The sequence below is a fragment of the Schistocerca nitens genome, chromosome 1 (assembly GCF_023898315.1).
Source record: "Schistocerca nitens isolate TAMUIC-IGC-003100 chromosome 1, iqSchNite1.1, whole genome shotgun sequence".
NCBI lineage: Eukaryota > Metazoa > Arthropoda > Insecta > Orthoptera > Acrididae > Schistocerca > Schistocerca nitens.
Genome location: NC_064614.1, coordinates 1,177,514,221 through 1,177,535,980, shown reverse-complemented (window position 1 = coordinate 1,177,535,980; position 21,760 = coordinate 1,177,514,221). Strand labels below are relative to the sequence as shown.

Genomic DNA, 21,760 nt, shown 5'->3' with positions numbered 1-21,760 from the left:
ACAATGTAAGATGAACATATTTTCTTACTGGATGAGAAGCTAATGTATGGAACGTGCGAATAGAATCATGAGACACAAGTTCCTCAGGAACTGTTCTTCCACGTCTTTTACGTTCCTGTGTTAGAACTGTTGCCTTATCCTGTAGTTTCTGTATTACTTCTGCTGTCATTCCAGCTTGTTCTGTTGGTTGATTTGCAACACCACCAGCTTCAACAGCAATGGCCTGTAACAAATGAAGAATAAATTTAACGAAGTACAATGCTGATAGTATTTGTGATGTGTGAAGAACAAAATGTGTCTGACAATGGCACAATGGTAATACAATCTAGCTTTGTCTTCAGTGAGAAACGATTAAACACAGAATTTCTATACTGTTCAATGAAATATAGGAATTCAGATGGAAAACAATTATGCACAATTAACCAAAAATTGGAATGTAAATTATTTCTCAATCAAAAAAGATAAAAATGTTGAATAGTAATATTCATGACAGTGATCTACAAATTTCAATGTGAGTGACACTAATACTAACAGGTTGTGGTATGCCTGCTGGATTTGTGGTGATTCCGGCCTGAGGTTTCAAAGTTGCCAAAGCCTCTCTAGCAGCAGTAACCTCCTTTGTGAGTCTCGCTATAACACGGCATGCAGCATCATGTTGGTATAACGCATGGCTGCAACAAGAAAATCAGAGTGCATGACAATGTTTCAAAAGAACAATTCACATGAGAAAACTATAAAACAATGAGGCAGAATATTACTGTTTGTATGAAGTGGATAAAAAGACCTGAGATTACAAGCAAACATGCTCAATAAATGATCTGCTCTCCTGTTTGTAAAACAGAATAAGTCAGTGTAGCTGCAGCAAGAAATTGATTAATAAGTTCAGTCGTTTCATTTCTAGCTCTCCTTTGGTGTGGTTTTAATTGTATATGAATTAACTGTTATGGCTTGACATTTATATGACAGCTATTCAACTTCAGGCCAGGGAACTCAACAATGAATTAACATGTGTTTGAAACATAAGTGAGATGAGTGTAAAATGCAAGTGAAATAACTAGAAAATAAATATACACACGTAATTGATTGCTAGAGGGGAAAAAAAATGTTCAGTTAACTGAACTGACAAAAACAATTAACATGTTAACTTTGTCATTCACTTAGATATACCTTGCAACATGTTGAGATGGATGTGAGGTGATATACAAATGCAACAATTGTATTACCAACTAAAGACAAGAATAAAACTGGTGTTACTTGACACTATTGTTCAAAAATGTTTCTTTGTTAATGCTGTCCATACTATGTTGTATTCTATAGAAAAAAAATGACTGACATCTCTTGCCAGACACCATGAATGAGTACACACTGTGTGCATGCTTCCACAATGAAACTACCACTCTGCTGATTACTGTATGCTGAAGTGGACATTTAAAGAGCATTATGCTGCCCATGCTGCAGGTGCCTATGCTGCCCATGTTAAAATCACTAAGTTTGAGGAACATTTATGAATAAACTACCAAATAGAAAAATTTGAATTTTTTTTACATATAGAGTGGTTTAGTATTGCAGTTATGACAGAGGGATTTTGGAGTATCTTTTCTAGTTTCCTTCCAATTATTTTTTTTATTAATGACCCAATTTTTTTTTACAAATAATTGCTTTATAATTAAACTGAAATGAAACTACTGAACATATTGCCAAATGGCTGTGTTACAATGTAAGTTTGACCACTAGGAGTGCTGTATAAAAATTTCATCTCTCTAGCTTGAGTGGATTTTGAGAAAATGTTCCTTATATTCGAAAAATTCTAATTTACGGGAAATGGCTATCAAAGTTTCTCAATACATTCCTGCACTATAGGATGGATTATCAGGGTCTTCTTCTTCATCCTCCAAAAGCTTCCTCTTCTGTCTTCTTTTCTGGCCTGTTGTTCCATCATACTTCATATGCCTTTCTCTTCTTTCTGCTCCTCTTATCCTTTCTCTGTCAATATTTCTTAGTGCTCATACAGTGTTCACCCCAGCTGTAAATCCTAATGCCTTCAGAACTTCACACTTCACACTGTTCCCTTGGTTGTAGGTTGCTATTGCATCATAAATGCCAAAGTGCAGTGTTTTTATGCTTACAAACACCCTTTTAGGAATCACTTTCCAAATCAAATTGTTTACACTCTCATTAGTATTCTGCGTCTTTCCGTGTAGACATTTGTGTAACAATTCTGGCTGTGCTAAGTCATGAAAAATTGGTTTTATTGTTCCCTCCTGATTCTTGTACATACTGCATATTACCCGCTTTACACAAGAAGTATAATACTACCAACAACAGGCGCAACACTGAACTAATTAGAAACGGTAAACAGCAAAGAGACGATGTTCCGCGCTCTTATTCATTGTAGTATCGCAACTTGGTATTAGTGTTAATTTTCTTTTCCCTACGTGCTTCCTCTTCTTATAAACACGGTTACTAAAACATGGCATCGTAACCAGAACAAAAGTGTACGACAATATTAAATGGAGCAAGATGTTCGAAATTCTGAGGAAAACAGGAGTAAGCTGTAAGGAAATACGGGTAATATTTGTCACAGAAAACAATGTAGCCAACCCTTGCAAACTCGCTGTACGCGTAACATAAGGCGCTGTATGCGTAACAGGCCGAGAAAATCCCAAGCAGTTCGCCAGGAAGACACGAGAGGGTGTTAGATGCATTCAGCGGCCGCCCATTTCCTCTGCAGGCGTGGGGGAAAATGGTAATAACTCCACTTTTAGGGCGAGTAGAACAATAATTCAAAGTTTACATTAAAGAGGAATGTTCCAATTAATTTTTGGTAGCAAAAAAAAAAAAATCGTAATTTTTTGGATTTGACCACCTCCGGCTCCCCTTAAAGCTGTAAACTTGTACGGAACTTGAACCTATTTTTGGCTTTTTTTCAGGCAATGTTTATTAAGTAAGCACTGATGTAAAGCTAACTTCCTACAACTTCTTCCACACAAAGGTTCTCCTATAGATGAACACACAGGAGAATGGCTTGGCTACAGCTAGAGGCTGACTTCTTAAAACACACACACACACACACACACACACACACACACACGCGCAAAATCCCTTCCTCGTTTCCAGCATATTCCTGTCAGGTTCTCTACTGGTTACTCATATTGGGTGCTTAAAGAATTGTAGCGGGTAAGAGCTCTCTCCTTGTGACCATTTCTCATCTTTTCAGTATTCTAAGATAATACACATCTTCAAAATGGAATATAGCAGCTTCAGATGCGACACAAATGGAGAACAAAGAACTGACGGCTAGAGAACATGAAAGTGCACTAACACTGAACAATTTAAATACCAGTATCAAAAAATTATTTGAACAAGATAAACAGATCAGTCTAAACAATCATTTACTCCGATTTGGTATGTGTGAGACAGGGAAACTTGCAGGCAAAAATTTCACTGAAACTTCCTGGCAGATTAAAACTGTGTGCCGGACCGAGATTCGAACTCGGGACCTTTGCCTTTCGCGGGCAAGTGCTCTACCATCTGAGCTACCCAAGCACGACTGATGCCCCGTCCTCACAGCTTTACTTCTGCCAGTACCTTGTCTCCTACCTTCCAAACTTTACAGAAGCTCTCCTGCTAACCTTGCAGAACTAGCACTCCTGAAAGAAAGGATATTGTGGAGACATGGCTTAGCCACAGCCTGGCGATGTTTCCAGAGTGAAATTTTCACTCTGCAGCAGAGTGTGCACTGATATGAAACTTCCTGGCAGATTAAAACTGTGTGCTGGACCAAGACTCGAACTCGGGACATTTGCCTTTCGCGGGCAAGTGCTCTACCAACTGAGCTACCCAAGCACTACTCACGCCCCGTCCTCACAGCTTTACTTCTGCCAGTACCTGCTGTGAAGACAGGGCATGAGTCGTGCTTGAGTAGCTCAGTTGGTAGAGCACTTGCCCGCGAAAGGCAAAGGTCCCGAGTTCGAGTCTCGGTCCGGCACACAGTTTTAATCTGCCAGGAAGTTTCATTATCAGTGCACACTCCGCTGTAGAGTGAAAATTTCATTCTAGATCACAGACGTCAGGTAGTTAGCTTGGACCTCGGTCAACATAACCTCATTCAAACAATAGTCGATTTATGTCTGCATCAAAAAGTTCTTGATCGAAAATGTCAGTTTACGAGCCTAATTCTCATCATTTGCAGGAGGTGTTAACTGTTTTGTTTCAATATGAAGAAAACAGTGGTTGAGTCTCATGATGCTCTCAAGTACTTATGGTAAGGAATAATGCTCTCAAGTACTTATGGTAAGGACGCTATTAGTGGAAGAATGTGTAGTGAGTGGTTTCATGGTGGAAGAGAGAATGTTTTCGAAAATGCAGAATTGGAGACATTGCTGAGTGAAGTCGCGTGTCAAACTCAAGCAGAAATGGAATGATTAGTGGGAGTGACACAGCAAGCCATTTCAAAATGTCTCAAGGCTATGGGCATGATTCAGAAAGAAGGAACTTGGGTCCCGTGTGAGCTGAAACCAAGAGATGTTGAACGGCATTTGTGTGTTTGTGAACAGTTGCTTCAGAGGCAAAAATCGAAGGGTTTTCTGCATCGCATTGTGACTGGGGATGAAAAATTGGTTCATTATAATAACCCAAAACGCAAAAAAATCATGGGGATATCCCGGCCATGCTTCCATGTCAACGGCCTAAGCAAATATTCACAGCTCCTTAGGATCATGCCCTGCATTTTGTGGGACCTGCTCGGCGTGTTAAAACCCAAGTGAAACAATCACAGTTGCTCATTATCGAATGCAATTAAAGCATTTGAGCAGAGCATTAAAAGACAAATGGCCACAATACAGCAAGAGGCACGATTAAGTGATTTTGCAGCATAACAATGGTCGACCCAATGTTGCAAAAGAGGTCAAAACGTACTTGGAAACATTAGGATGGGAAGCCCTAGCCCACTCGTCATATTCTCCAGGCATTGCTCCCCCTGACTATCACCTGTTTAGATCAATGACGCATGGCCTGGCTGACCAATAGTTCCGATCTCATGAAGAAGTCACAAATTGAATAGATTCGTTAATCGCTTCAAAAGATGAACAATTTTTTCGACGCAGGATTCGTACACTCACTGCCCGAAAGATGGGAGAAAGTAGTGGCCAGCGATGGAAAATACTTTGAATGGTACACGTGTAACCAATTTGTTTCATTAAAGCCTCAAATGTTGGGGGGAAAACGCCAGAAACAAAGTTATACACCTTGTAGTAAATAATAATGGAAATGTTTACTGCAGCCTTTTGGTACCCCACTTGGGATTCCATGTGGGGGAAAAACAAAAACACGCACACACACATACATACACACTTATAAAAGCACACTGTGGAAACTTACATTGGTACAAGTGTGAAATGAATGTTTTAAATTTTAATGTTCTGTTGTGTGTAATAATGTTCAATCAAGTATTTTTCTCCATTAGTCATTTCCTTCAATTCTGTTGCTATAGCATTTTGCATTGTGAAACATGTAGGAAAAACTAAAGTTACAGAAGAAATCTGATTTATGCAATGAATGAGACCTAGAGTAAGTAATGCAAATAATAGAAGCAGAATCGGAAACAGAAGATAGTGATGTGCAAGGTGTGTGTATAGACACAGAGGACAATGTGGAAGAAATGGATGTCGATGAAACAATTTGAAAGAGAGACAATGAGAAAGTGATTGATGAGATACAAATGCTGCAGAGACCTACATACACCAGCAAAATTGGTATAATCAATGTAAGACCAACCAAGCAAGTGCCAGAAGGATACTTTGTATAAATTAGCACTCTCACAATGATTTCCAGAATGTGACTTTCATTATGGAGACTTTCATATGGTTTTTTTGCATAAAATAGTGGACAAAACTGTAAAATAACAACCCAAAAAGCAGAGACAGTTTGTAATTTATGGAATGCGACTCATCCTTCTAACAAATGTAAGTGGATCCCAACAAGTACAACAGAAATGTTTTGGTTTCATAGAATACCTTGTAACTATGGAAGTACTAAAATCTAAAAAGAAAATCACTTTCTATTTTATGGTCCACAGACTGCATGTACCAAAGGAAAATATTCCCAGTTTCATTCTTGAGAAATAGGTTTTCTGAACTTCTTACTGACAGCAGAATCAATGAAGTGACAACTAGAGAGAATTTCGTCCTTTTACAAAACTATTTACAAGTTTTGCACAGGAATCTTGTGTACACTGCCATCCAAGTAGTCATTTGACAGTGGATGATAAATTGGTAGCTTTTCATGGGAAATGCCCATTTAGGTTTTCATTAAGTCCAAACCATCTAGATACGGCATAAAAATTGGGGACCTCTGCGATACTGGATCTTCGTATGCTTTCAACCTGAAGGCAATGCACAGGGAAAGAAGAATCTACAGAAAAGAATCAAGGTACGAAGAGCTGTGTCTCCTGTAGGAACTGGATACATTATTACAATGGACAACTCTTTAACGAGTGTTCAGCTTAAACAGGAGCTCTTGAAACAAGAGCTATCTTAGACTAGTACTCTTAGAAAAAACAAACCCAAAATCCCACCTGACCTTCAACCAATGCCACTGAGAGCACAATTTTCATGTATGTTTGCAAAGACTACCTACCAAGTGACAGGCATAGATTTTTGAAGACAAAAAATCCTGACTGGAAGGCTCTTGCACATGACAGAGGAAGAAATTTTTTGTTAGATCTAAGACAAGAACTTATAAAGCCTCACGTAAAGTTGAACAGAATGTCCACAAACGTGGGAACAGCACTGAAGTAATTGCTGTCTGGTGAAGATGCACGCCCAGTGACACGTCAATCAAACTCAATGGAACGTCTGCAAGGGACTGCCAGTGTTGGATGCTGTAAACTTTTTCTGAGGAAAAAAGACTGGAAGTGTAAAACAAAATGAGGCTAGTCCTATTCTTTCATATGTAATAAACAGGCAGATATGAAAATGGAAGAGTATGCAAAAATTTTATTGATTCGAACTGCAAGTGTGTAATTACCAACAGACACTACATTTTTAAAAAGAAAAAAGGGGAAAAAAGAGAATAAAAACATTTTAATAATTTACATAATTTGTTATCAACATGCCTGAAGTAATTTTTTCTCCCATCACACCGTTATGGTAAAGGATTATTCTTTTTTGATTGCTGTGATATTGTGTGTGATTACATTTGTTTTTGTAATTCTTGACATTACCATGTCTAACAATACATACTGCTTTGGGGTACTCTGGTAGCCCCCTTGGTATACCATGTTATTTTTTTTAGTTTGGTGTGCAAAAGGCTGGCTCTGAGCACTATGGGACTCAACTGCTGTGGTCATAAGTCCCCTAGAACTTAGAACTACTTAAACCTAACTAACCTAAGGACAGCACACAACACCCAGCCATCACGAGGCAGAGAAAATCCCTGACCCCGCCGGGAATCGAACCCGGGAACCCGGGCGTGGGAAGCGAGAACGCTACCGCACGACCACGAGATGCGGGCGGTGTGCAAAAGGTTAAACATCTTATGCCGCTGAGGAAAAGTTTATGTGGTGGAGTCACAAGTACCTACATGCTCCAGATATGTATACATGCAGAACTGTAATTCCGCACCATTCTTCCAACAGCTGTTCACAGTTATGGCTGCATCATCTGTCATTTTTTTAATGATATTTCTGTTAGAAGATGTTCCAGTTCATGCAGATGAAACAAATCACTTTTGTGTGTACAGCGGGAAAAATACTTCACAACCTGTGCATTCTTGACAATCAAAGTGGAAAGATACTGGATTTAAGGAACTTTATTGTTTTGTTGCTATTTGTCTTCTAAAGGCACTAATAAAAAAGTTGAAAATATGTGACGATCAGTACAGAAATATACTGTTGAACACTCCAGTTTTCAGTGGTATTATGTTTGGAGGGAGTTTTATTTTACTGTTGAGAATGCTACACTTCAGTGATAAGTCTGCGAGTACTGAAGGCAACTGTTTGTTTGAAATTAGGAATACTGCTGATAAAATTCGTGAGACATTTCACAGTACACTTAATCCGCATCAGAAGCTTTACACCGATGGAAGTCTCTTCGATGGCAGGCAATGAAAATCTCATAACTCCGTCTATCGGTGCAAACCTCACGATTCCAGTACCACTAACTTCATAACCAAAGAGAGATTTGAAAGCACATGGATTTCCCTAACCTGTTAATAACTAGGCTTCTACTATATAGTTACACAAGCAGCAACATTATCTGTATCATTTTACAATTTTTTTTTTAAGAAACCATTTTTGCTTCTCCTGTAAAATTTAGGAAAATGTAGTTACAAGGTTTTCATTGCCTATCAGCATCTTGTTTTTCACAGTCTATTATCTTTTAACAACTTATTCCATCAGCAGATTTGAGACAACGACATTTGTACTATGTGACTTGAGGTGTAAGATATCACTTTATAGAAAATGATTGGTAACACTCTCGGTCTTTCTAAGCGATGAAAGATGTTGCGACATTTAAGAAACACTTTTATCAGCAGTTACATTTTGGACAGCATATTAATAAGGAATTGGTTTATTATTATTTGCGGGCAATGCAAGGTACAAGGGTGCAGCATGTGAGAGAGGTAGACAATGAGTTTTTTGTGTTCACCTGCTGTGTGCCACTTGTTGTTAGATGTCACAGCTTGAAGGTGTGTTGCAACCACGGAAGAACACCACTCACATCAATAGTGACATCACAGAAGACAAAAAAGAATTTTTAAAAAACTGTCAGTCTGCCTTACTTTCTTGGTCATTTGGCTTCACAAAAAATGTTATTCTCACTGAACAAGATAACTGTATTCAAACATTTGTGATAAGATTGTAATATACTTATCTGATGACAATTAGCTCAATGTGTAAATAGGCTTAGAGTGGTGTTTAAAGAAGAAATATTGTTGGTCAATACATAAAACTGAGAAGGATTCCAGTTTCTTTCAGACTTTAGCACTGAAAACACTGCAAAGGAGAAGTTGTACATTTATCCGGATTTTACAAGTTGGTCTGGATAGTAGTTAATTTTATGAAATAGGCAACCATGAAGAATATATTACAGAAGATGGAGTAAACCCAAAATAAACAAATTAAACCTGTGCCAATGTTTAATAGAACATTACCTGTAACAGGGACATACTCTGTATGTTGACAATTGGTATTCCAGCCCAGACCTGTTTCTCTGGATACAAAATCATAGACAACCACACGTGGCACAGTTTGAAAGAATAGGTGCAACATGCCAAAACTGCAGATGAAATTGAAATGAGGAGAAGGATTTTAAGACAACTGAAAAGATGCTTGGTATCAAGTGGTATGACGAAAAGAGAAGTGTGGATGTTGGTCACTTGTAATACAACAAAATGGTTGAAACAGAGAAGACTAACAAGAAATACTGGCAAAAAAAGAACGAAGTGTATATTGTTGGGATGGTCCCTGATGTCACATGCTGTAGTGAATCTCTCATAATGAGCACATCCTATTTTGGGAAGATGCAAATTTCATCACAGGTGACACTAGTCGCAGGTACTATCACTCAGTGTTGTTGAACAGCACTGATCCTCCATTGAAAATTGCAGCAATTCTGATAAATACTTATTTGTTAGGCAAAATAAGTCTGTATTTCTGGTAAGTCATAATTTTCACAACTGTCACAGAATACTTTCCACTGAAATCTTCCCACAACATACTACATATCACCACGGTTTCTGGTAGGAGCTAGATGACACTGTGAAAAGCACACTGTCACACAGACAAGCAAAGTTTCACGTCACAGGTGATTATAATCCATAAACTGCAAGAGAACCAACATAAGGGAATAGTATGGGAGTACTCAGCATCCTGGAGGGCAAACAAAACAAGGAAAAGTTAACTGTAATGTGCTGAGAACATAAAATGAGATTAATGATAACATATTTCTGGATCAAGCCAAGTGAGAAATAGAAATGGGCAAGCCCATTCTCCAACAGTTGGGAATTCCAGGTTTACCACGTAGCAGTCAGAAAAACATTAAAGACGTCATGAAAATCAAGGCCAGGAAGAACAGTAGAATCTGATCATTACCTCACAGATGTCAAGTGTCATTGGATACAGAACAGGGTACAGCCACAGACAAATAAAGCAACTAGAAACATCAAGATAGACAGAGAGAAATTAAGACATAAATAAGAAAAGTACACAGATGGAATCAAAACATACACTATGTGATCAAAAGTATCCAGACACCTGGCTGGAAATGACACAAGTTTGTGGTGCCCTCGGTTGGTAATGCTGCAATTCAGTATTGCGTTCGCTCACCCTTAGCGTTGATGACAGCTTCCACTCTCGCAGGCATACGTTCAGTCAGGTGCTAAAAGGTATCTCGGGGAGTGGCAGCCCATTCTTCAAAGAGTGCTGCACTGAGGAGAGGTATCAATGTCTATAGGATTCAGGTCAGGACTCTGTGCAGGCCAGTCCATTACAGGTACGTTATTGTCATGTAACCACTCCGCCACAGGCCATACATTATGAACAGGTGCCCGATCATGTTGAAACATGCAACTGCCATCCCCAAATTGCTCTTCAACAGTGGGACGCAAGTAGGTGCTTAGAACATCAATGTAGGCCTGTGCTGTGATAGTACCACACAAAACAACAAGGTGTGCAAGCCCCCTCCATGAGAATCACGACAACACCATAACACCACCGCCTCCGAATTTTACTGTTGGCGCTACACACGCTGGCAGATGACGTTCACTGGGCATTCACCATCCCCACACCCTGCCATCGGATCGCCACATTGTGTATCGTCACTCCACACAACATTTTTCCACTGTTCAACCGTCCAATGTTTCCTCTCCTTACACAAAGCGAGGCATTTACCAGTGTGATGTGTGACTTATGAGCAGCTGCTTGACCATGAAATCCAAGTTTTCTCACCTCCTGCTTAAATGTCATAGCACTTGCAGTGGATCCTGATGCAGTTTGGAATTCCTGTGTGATGGTCTGGACAGATGTCTGCCTATTACACATTGCAACCCTCTTCAACTGTCGGTAGTCTCTGTCAGTCAACAGACAAGGTCAGTGTTGTGTCTAGACCATACAGCCTAGACACAATGAGGTAGCTAGGTGCACGCTAAACTAACGCAGACGGGCTTGAAGTTCTGGAACATGAGACTTATTAATGAATTAGAAGAAAAGTACGTAGATGTTACTTAACTTTTATTCTCTTGCTGGAATACATCTCTCTTGAATATTAGTACGCTATAAGCACTGATACAAATGGCGCCTTGCTAGGTAGTAGCTATGGACTAAGCTGAAGGCTATTCTATCTGTCTCTCGGCAAATGAGAGGAAAGCTTCGTACGTCTGGTCGCAAGCTATGTCGTCCGTACAACTGGGGCGAGGTCTAGTCCGTGTCTTGTGACCTGCCATGTGGTGGCGCTAGGATTGCGATTACACAGTGGCGACACGCGGGTCCGACATGTACTACAGGACCGCGGCCGATTTAAGTTACCACCTAGCAAGTGTGGTGTCTAGCGGTGACACCACAGTCAGCTTGTACACTTTTGTGCTGTACGTATCCCTTCACATTTCCACTTCACTATCACATCGGAAACAGTGGACCAGGGATGTTTAGGAATGTGGAAATCTCGCGTACAGATGTACGACACAAGTGACATCCAATCACCTGACCACATTTAAGTCTGTGAGTTCCGCGGAACACCTCATTCTACTCTATCACGATGTCTAATGGCTACTGAGGTTGCTGATATGGAGTACCTGGCTGTAGGAGGCAGCACAAAGCACCTAATATGAAAAAGTATGTTTCTGGGGGTGTCCGTATACTCTTGATCATAGTGAACAATGAATGGGAAGACACAAAGCTGAACAGTGAGGAAAAGAAAACAAGAAAAAAGCAACACAGATGGTTGAACAAGAACTGTGAAGAAATAGTAGCGAACTGTGCAAAAGTCTGAAGAGACTGGAGTGACAAGAACAACACAGAAAAATAGGAGGTTTTCATAATAATGAGGAAGGCAGTGGCAAAACAATAAAGTGGACGAGAAGACAAGAGGATAAAACAGGACCTGGACAAGTTTGAGGATACTTTTAGGAATAACCACAGTAATAGTGAACACAATGTGTTGGCAGCTGTTGCATTGCAGGCCAATGTCGTTACCAACTCATGTATTGTGTTACAAATGAGTATGATGAATTATGAGTCTGTTGTTAGTAGCCAGTCAGAATGCTCGTTTATTACAAGCTTTCAGAGCCAGTGGCTCCTTGTACTGGCAGAAGAGTTGAAGGAGAAGGAAGAGAGGTAAAGGAAAAGGACTGGAGAGGTTTAGAGAAAGGGATACAGCTTAGAAAAGTCGTCTGAATTTTACCCCCAGACAACAGTTTCTCAAAACTCTGCAACTGGGAACTAGCACTACAACATGTCCTTGGTTCTTGCCACTCACCTGGCCTTGTTGTTGTTGTTGTTGTCTTCAGTCCAGAGACTGGTTTGATGCAGCTCTCCATGCTACTTTATCCCGTGCAAGCTTCTTCACCTCCGAGTAACTACTGAAACCTACATCCTTCTGAATCTTCTTAGTGTATTCATCTCTTCGTCTCCCTCTATGATTTTTACCCTCCACACTTCCCTCTACCACTAAACTGGTGATCCTTTGATGCCTCAGAATGTGTCCTACCAACTGCCCCCTGCTTCTAGTCAAGATGTGCCACCAATTCCTCTTCTCCCTAATTCTATTCAGTGCCTCCTCATTAGATACGTGAGCTACCTATCTAATTTTCTGCATTCTTCTGCAGCACCACATTTTGAAAGCTTCTATTCTTTTCTTGTCTAAACTATTTATTGTCCATGTTTCACTTCCATACATGGCTAAACACCATACAAATGTTTTCAGAAAAAGACTTCCTGACACTTAAATCTATACCTGATGTTAATAAATTTCTCTTCTTCAGAAACACTATCCTTGCCATTGCCAGTCTACATTTGATATCCTCTCTACTTCAACCATCACCAGTTCTTTTGCTCCCCAAATAGCAAAACTCGTGTTCTACTTTAATTGTCTCATTTCTCAACTAATTCCATCAGTATCACCTGATTTAGTTTGACTACATTCCATTACCCTTGGTTTGCTTTTGTTGATGTCCTTCTTATACCCTCCTTTCATGACACTGTTCATTCCATTCAACTGCTCTTCCAGGTCCTTTGCTGTTTCTGATAGAATTACAATGTCATAGGCAAACCTCAAAGTTTTAATTTCTTCTCCATGGATTTTAATTCCTACTCCACATCTTTCTAGTGCTGTCTACTCCCGGGGCCTTGTTTTGACTTAGGTCTTTCAGTACTCTGGCAAATTCTTCATGTACTATTGTATCTTCCATTTCATCTTCATCTATGTCCTCTTCCATTTCCATAATATTGCCCTCAATTACATCACCCTTTTACAGATCCTCTATATACTCCTTTCCACCTTTCTGCTTTCCCTTCTTTGCTTAGGACTGGTTTTCCATCTGAGAACTTGATATTCATATACGTAGTTCTCTTTTCTCCAGAGATCTCTTTAATTTTTCTGCAGGCAGTATCTATCTTACCCCTAGTGATATATGCATCTACATCCTTACATTTGTCCTCTAGCCATCCCTGCTTAGCCATTTTGCACTTCCCCCTCGACCTCATTTTTGAGACATTTGTATTCCTTTTTACCTGCTTAATTTACTGCATTTTTATATTTTCTCCTTTCATCAATTAAATTCAGTGTCTCTTTTGTTACCCAAGGATTTCTACTAGCCCTCATCTTTTTCCCTATTTGATCCTCTGCGACCTTCACTATTTCATCTCTCAAAGCTACCCATTTTTCTTCTACTGCATTTTTTCCCCTGAACCTGTCAATCACTCACTAATGCTCTCTGACACTCTCTACAACTTCTGGTTCTTTCAGTTTATCCAAGTCCCATCTCCTTAAATTCCTACATTTTTACAGTTTCTTCAGCTTTAATCTACAGTGCATAACCAATAAACTGTGGTCAGAGTCCACATCTGCCCCTAGAAATTATATATGCTGGCCTTAATTTACATTTATTCCTCCTGTCTCAACATTTCTTCACAGTAACTACTCCTTTCTTTACTCTATTTTAGTTTCCTACACCTTTCCTACATTTTTCGCTGTCGCCCCTCCCACCTTTCCTTCTCATCCCGTCCAGTAAGTCTCCCTTGACCAGGGGTTCTGAGTGACTTTACTAAACTGTATTCCTTTCCCTAAACCTGTCCAGTCCTTTTCCCTCATCCCTCTTCCTTCCCCTTCAATTCTTCTGCCAGGGGGAGGAGCCACTGGCTATGAAAGCTTGTAAAACTTAAATCCTTTTGTGTATGTGTTCCCCTGCTGCCACTTGGAGTGTAGATTTTTTTATTATGGCAATCGCTTTTTTGTGTTGAGGTTCATTGGCTTCACCCACAAGCAAGTTATCACATTCCAACCTAACCTAATACTCAGGCTATATACCAGTCAGTCTGTCAGCACATCTAGTTTTCTTTCATTCACATTTGTTGGTTTTGCCAACTCACTACCAAATTGTTACATTCCAACCAAGCCTAGACCTTGGGCTATGCTACACATCAATCTGCCAGCACACCTATTTTTTTTCCACCATTCACATTTAATGGCGTCACCAACATACATTAAAATTGTCACACTCCGACTTAACCTAGGCCTCTGGCTCTACACGTCTGTCAGCACATCTATTTCTCTCCAGTCACCAAAGAAATATGAAAATCGGTCACCAAACTTAAAATTCAAAATAAGCAGATCGAGAAAAGTTATTCTGGTGCTCTCCACACAGAAAACAAATGTTACCAATTCATATCTTTTGCCAAAATAAATTATCACATTCAGCGATTCTCACTGCTTCCGTATCCTTATCACCCAACTGGTTATGACTAATGTCAATGAACTGCTAACTTCAACACACAACAAAAACCTATCAAAACTGCAGTTGAGACCTCAGGAAATTCAAAAATGTCTAACAGGAGGCAGGGGCAGAGAACTGTTAAGAAAGGGAATTGTCCAATGGTGTGATTGCCGAATTCTTAAACAACCTGCTGACCTTTGAACCACCCAAAGAAAACTGGAATTCAAGCAGAACAAAGAACCAGGAATGAGACTGCACAGACAATATGATACCTACCGAAGATGGGATAGCAGCTGAAATGAGCAAGATCATGTCAAATTTGGAGGCCAAAGAAGTAACCAAAAGGATGGACGAATGTGATGGTAGCAGCAGTATGCATGAAAGGGGACAAGAGGGATACGAATAACTAAAGAGTAATATTGCTTCTAGAGAATGGATACAAGGTGCTGTTGAAACTCGAACTGAAGAGAGTACAAGAATAGATCTAGATTACAGGTGGAGATATCAAGCAAGCTTCAGGAAGGCAGAGGATGCATAGAACAAATCTTTAACCCAAAACAAAAATATGAATATAGAGCTTTAGAACAAAAAGATAGTAGTAATATTTGTGGACTTCAGGAATGCATACAACTGACTCCATTCGTAGACAGAATCTTTAAAAATAGTTGAACAACAGAGGAAGAATTTGTAAAATTTAATGCAACAGATAATATTATGAAAAGTAACAATATTATGAGAGGAAAGTTGCCACTCACCATATAGCGGAGATGCTGAGTCACAGATAGGCACAACAAAACGATTTTCACACTTAAAGCTTTCGGCCAATGGCCTTTTTCAACAATACACACACATACATGCACACACACAACTGGGGGCAGTCAACTGATACCACAGTGCCTGAGACTGTAGTCGTGTGAGTGAGCTGTGTTTGCATGAGTGTGTGTCTTGTTGAAAAAGGCCACTGGCCGAAAACTTTAAGTATGAAAATTGTTTTGTTGTGCCTATCTGTGACTCAGCATCTCCGCTATATGGTGAATGCTAACTTTCCTCTCATAATATTGTTACATTCCATCCTGGCTTTTCCATTGCTTAATGTTACAAAAAGGGTAGTTCCGACTCAGCATATGGCGGAGACATCGAGTCACAGATAGATACAACAAAAAGACTAAAAAGTGAGCCTTCAGCCAACAGGGCCTTTGTTGGAAATAAATACACACACAACTTACACGTGCATGACCACGGTCTGACAGCCGAAGCAAATCTGGTTTCAACAGCAAGTGTGTGCGAGTTGCGTTTGCATGACTGTGACTGTGTGTGTGTGTGGGGGGGGGGGGGGGGCGCATGCATGTTTTGTCTATTTTTTATGAAGGATGAAGATCTTGTTGGCCATCTGACAGTCTTTTTGTTGTTCCTATCTGCAACTCAGTGTCTCCGATCTCCGCTATATGGTGAGTAGGAACTATCCTCCTCATAATATTGTTAAAATTTAATACAGCCTATGCATTTTTTTTATTTAATAATTGTTGTTGATTTACACAGCTCAGTCAGTGGAGCACTTGCCCACAAATGTCAAAGGATCCCGGTTTGAATCCTGGATCTGCTACAAAGTTTCAAGTCGGAGCCCACTGTATTGTAGAGTGAAAATTAAAATTCAAACAATTCTCTAGGCTGTGGCCACGCCATTTCTTCACTATTTCCTTTCATCCTGCAATATATGAAGGAGAACTTCTATTAAGTTTGGGAGGTAGGAGATGAGATGTTGGCAGCGAAGAGAGGGTCGTAAGTTGTGCTTGGTTGCTCAATCATTATACCACTGTGAAAGGAAAAGGTCCATGGTTTGAGTCCTAGTCTGGCACACAGTTTTTATCAGACAGGAAGTTTCACCCATACCTCTGCCTGAAATTTCTCTACTGACTCATACATTCTTGTGCTTGCAGTCCAGTGTTTAATGGGTTTTGTAACCGCTTTTTGCTCTTTAACCCTGGTAAACAAAGTCCACCATGTTCTCTTTGGGTTGTTCAATCTTTGCAGTGTCGCCCAGCAACACTTCTCAATTGCCAATGGACAGGTTTTCTTCAAATGTGCATTGAAGATTTCAATATGCCCATCTTTGTGGCTTTGTGTTGCATCCAGTCTTCACGTATTGGTGCTCAAATACAGGCAGTTTCGCCCACTGAGTGTTTTTTGACAGTCACCTTTTGGATACAGCTATTTCAAGGAGGAGCAGCCAGATGGGGAAGTGATCACTATAGTTGAAGGACCCCCTTCCCTTCTCACTGGACAGCAGCTGAAAGACGGAGAGCAGCAGGTGAACTCACTAGCAAGCACTGAACCTCGTGCTTTAGTGACACATGTCACCCGTTGAGTCAAAAAGATGTACATCTTGTGAATGTGCTATGAGGGTCCAGCAGCATATGCCTTGTAGACCAGTGGGTTGGAGACACTCTCATTGCCACAGGTTTTCTTCCGGACAGATTGCATATCTCAAGAACGTATTACGACTAAAACATTAGAGATTAACTCCAACACTGCAAAATTACCTGGATGTTACAACCTAACAGGCTATTTACACCAGCTTTTCAATCATCTTCCCTGAATTGAACCTGTTGGCAAGTACATCTTAGAGCAAACACTCTGCAACAATCATTGGAAGAGTCCAGGCAGTAAGAGGAGGTGTTATGGCCTGGGGAATGTCTTTGTAGCACTCCCTGGTTGAATCCATCATTATGAAAGGCAAAATGGATCAACCCAAGTATGCATCTATCATTGAGGACCATGTCCACCCCTACATGCAGTTAGTTTTCTCTCGGTGCAATGGTATCTACTAGCAGGACAATGCTGATGGGAAACACCTTAACACACCAAAGAACATTCATTTTGTAATGGTTGGATGTTTGGAGTGGAGGGGGGGGGGTGTAGACGGGGGGACCAAGGCTTGACTTTAGTAAACTGGTTCAAACTAAACATAGGTAGCCATATAGTCACAAAGACAAACAGACTTGTTTGCATTTTCTTATGCTCAGAAGTAAAAAATCACCTATGAGTGTCATGTATATAGCCACAGTCGTGAGCACAAGGTGTTTTTTTTATTGTACATGATTTACCTCTGACAAACCTTTGTATAATGTGGTGCATTTTATCCACTAATATGACAACCTGGTATGAGGTTCCAATTCACAATTAACATATTTTGCAAAAGAAATTTTTGAAGACCAGAAGATGATAGCATAGTCTGTCAAAATTGATTGTTGATAGTAAAGAAATATTTGTTCGACATTGGCTATGGAAAGCTTCTTACTGTGCACACATGCACAGAGCCGTAAATCAGACTTTGGACTGAATATCAATATAATAAATGTGGACAAGAAACTAACGTCATCTAATTTTGAACAGAGAATGATATATTGGCAACTGAATATGCTTAGACATGCCCAGTACTCAGGAATAATAATCCAAGTGTATTCTTTTACATTAACACATTTTGCTGTTTCACATTGGAATTCACTGTGTCATAACAATTCTAATAATGTTATTCAATCTGTATATTGAGCAAGCAGTGAAGAAAACGAAAGAAAAATTCGGAGTAGGTATTAAAATCCATGGAGAAGAAATAAAAACCTTGAGGTTCGCCGATGACATTGTAATTCTGTCAGAGACAGCAAAGGACTTGGAAGAGCAGTTGAACAGAAGGGATAGCATCTTGAAAGGAGGATATAAGATGAACATCAACAAAAGCAAAACGAGGATAATGGAATGTAGTCAAATTAAGTCGGGAGATGCTGAGAGTATTAGATTAGGAAATGAGACACTTAAAGTAGTAAAGGAGTTTTGCTATTTGAGCAGCAAAATAACTGATGTTGGTCGAAGTAGAGAGGATATAAAATGTAGACTGGCAATGGCAAGGAAAGCGTTTCTGAAGAAGAGAAATTTGTTAACATCGAGTATAGATTTAAGTGTCAGGAAGTCGTTTCTGAAAGTATTTGTATGGATTGTAGCCATGTATGGAAGTGAAACGTGGACAATAAGTAGTTTAAACAAGAAGAGAATAGATGCTTTCGAAATGTGGTGCTACAGAAGAATGCTGAAGATTAGATGGGTAGATCACATAACTAATGAGGAGGTACTGAATAGGATTGGGGAGAAGAGAAGTTTGTGGCACAACTTGACTAGAAGAAGGGATCGATTGGTAGGACATGTTCTGAGGCATCAAGGGATCACCAATGTAGCATTGGAGGGCAGTGTGGAGGGTAAAAATCGTAGGGGGAGACCAAGAGATGAATACACCAAGCAGATTCAGAAGGATGTAGGTTGCAGTAGGTACTGGGAGATGAAGCTTGCACAGCATAGAGTAGCATGGAGAGCTGCATCAAACCAGTCTCAGGACTGAAGACCACAACAACAACAACAACAACAGAAGATGTAGTAACATGTCTATTTTTAGCTATCAATTGTGCATGAGAACTCACCCATAAAAATTTATGAATGACAGAGATGCTCCTTATGAAACAATGGAGTACTAATCCTGTACATCATTGTCTGAGACGTTGCACTTGATATGTATGACAATTTAATGTGTCCGTATGGAGACAGAAGTTTAACAAATGAACAAAAGAATTTTTAAAGCCCAGTGTCTCGGAGTAGGCGGTATATACAATGCATTTTTGGCATCCTGGTAATTAAACCGAGAATTTTTCATCACCCAATGGATGTTCTAAAATAATTTGCAATTACCATGATAGAAGTGTGCTGTTTGTGTGGGAAAGATATGTTTAGTTTTCGAAGACACACTGTACGTCCCTCCAAAAAAGGAAATTCACCGAGATCTAACAAGAAGTCGCGAGCCATCACAAATTTTATTTCAAGATGCAGACATGGTCTGGTTGCTTCGACATGTGTGCAGAGACTGACGGCAGCCAAATACATTCTCTACGCAGCACTCTGCTCACAACTGGTTGCATAGAGCCAGTTGGCTGTTGTGCAATCCAATGTGTACCCATGCCTGCCACAGTGTGGAAATCATAGCTACCTAGTGTGCAGGCTGTAATGAATCACCCACTGTTTTATATACTGATGCAGCCAGAATGCCTAGTTGGTCACAGCCCTTACTACAAAAAAGTCACATTAGTGGGAAAAAAAAACCTTATTTATCAGCAATAAGTCAACACAATCTTAATAACACCAAAGGTAACTGACAACATGTAGGCCTACTTGAAGTGTGAGCGGTACACAACCTACTGCTTTCAGAAATGATCAGTAAGAGAAATATTTCTGTACTGAATGACCGAGATAAATACCTGAGTTCTTGTCGAGCTGTCTGCAACTGCTGCCTCTGGGTAAAACTATGAAGCATGACAGCATCCCATTCATCTTGTAAGGTCTTTAAGATAGCTGGAATGCTTGTAGCGGATGGGGGCTTTGGTTTAACAATTGGTGTTGCTGAAATGTCAACAATAACTATGTAACAGCATATATTTCATAAATAGTTTCACCAGTAGTATGCATATATACTTACTTTTCACCTCAATAAGCATGTCAACCGTAAGCTCCTTCCCTGATATTGGATCCACCCCATTTTCTACTACATACTTTTCTATCAGTCGCCTTTCAAATATAGCTCCAGATACTGGAGATATGACAGGATGTTCTGGAACTTCATTTGAAACTGTAATGTAAACGTAAGTGGGCCTATTTAGAGAAATTGTAGAATTAGCAGCAAAACTAGTACAGCGACTTACTAACGAACCACCAACCTAAGAGCTATTAAACTACAAAGAAATAAACAATTCAAAAACCTCTGGACACTGAAAATAATTCTCAACTTTCCTTTTAAAAACACCTACAAATTATCTTCCATCCTTAAAGTAAAATGCAAACATATCGCTACCATGTAACACTCATTAACACAATATGTGGTACACGACACCGAGTGCAAAGGAACAGGCAAGGGCTACGAGTACATCGAGCAGAGGGCAGTAACTGTTTCCAGATATCGTAACCCGAATGACCGCATAGAACGCTACTTTTCCTGACCGATTACACAGTGCTCAAGGAATATGTCTATTCACTTCTAACCATGCAGTGGTTCTTGTCATATAGAGCAAATTCCGAACAGTTATCTTGTTTGTCTAACTCAAATTTCATTTACTCAAAACATCGTACGGAACCACCCGGTCAAAGAGTAAACATAGTACACAACGCTTTCAAAATTTACGCATACAACAGTACAAACATCATCAGAATTTCGTACGTTTAACGCAAACAAAGCACTAAACGTTTTTGTAGTTTACACCCAGATACACTTGGTAACCTTCTGCATGGCATAACAACACTGGAATTAGAAAACGAAAACGGTTGACCTTCCAACAGCGACAATATATGGCAGATATTGCACACATTTTACAAAATCACGTTCCTACAACCGCGACTGGTTATTCAATAAACGTCACAAAGAAATAACGAAGTGAACTTAGTATACACAACCACTTACTCGCACAACATAGCGCCATTTTTGTTTTACAAATGTTACCGGTAGCAAAGATTAACCAATACCGCAGTTAAAGACATCACACAAACGCAAATATAATCAAAGCTAATCTCCCTTTGAAAGAGATATTCATTTATGCTATAGCAGAAGCGAAACAAAGCACACGTACATAACGCCATATCAAAAGCTTGTGATTTGATATATTAACAACATATAACTGTCAATACTGAGAGACTGAAATGGAAAACTTAGTAACGGGAAGCGTACGGACCAAATTCTGATCTCTTACAATTATCTGAAATGTCAGTATGAGTGTAAAGAAGGTATCACAAGTTTTATTCACAGTGA

At 39.7% G+C, this 21,760-nt stretch overlaps 1 protein-coding gene across 2 annotated transcripts in view; it reads right to left on the bottom strand.

Annotated features, from left to right (window-relative positions):
• Positions 1-21,490, bottom strand: part of LOC126200366 (pre-mRNA-processing factor 19) — a 42,514-nt gene extending 21,024 nt beyond the window's left edge. For both annotated transcript variants that reach the window (XM_049936701.1, XM_049936702.1), the window contains exons 1-5: positions 21,416-21,490; positions 20,441-20,590; positions 20,223-20,364; positions 533-671; positions 29-223 (exon numbers count right to left, since the gene is read on the bottom strand). In XM_049936701.1, the coding sequence (XP_049792658.1) occupies positions 29-223; positions 533-671; positions 20,223-20,364; positions 20,441-20,590; positions 21,416-21,434 (645 nt within the window). In that variant the 5' untranslated portion in view covers positions 21,435-21,490. The remainder of the gene's footprint in view (positions 1-28; positions 224-532; positions 672-20,222; positions 20,365-20,440; positions 20,591-21,415) is intronic.
• Between the last annotated feature and the right edge of the window lie 270 nt (positions 21,491-21,760).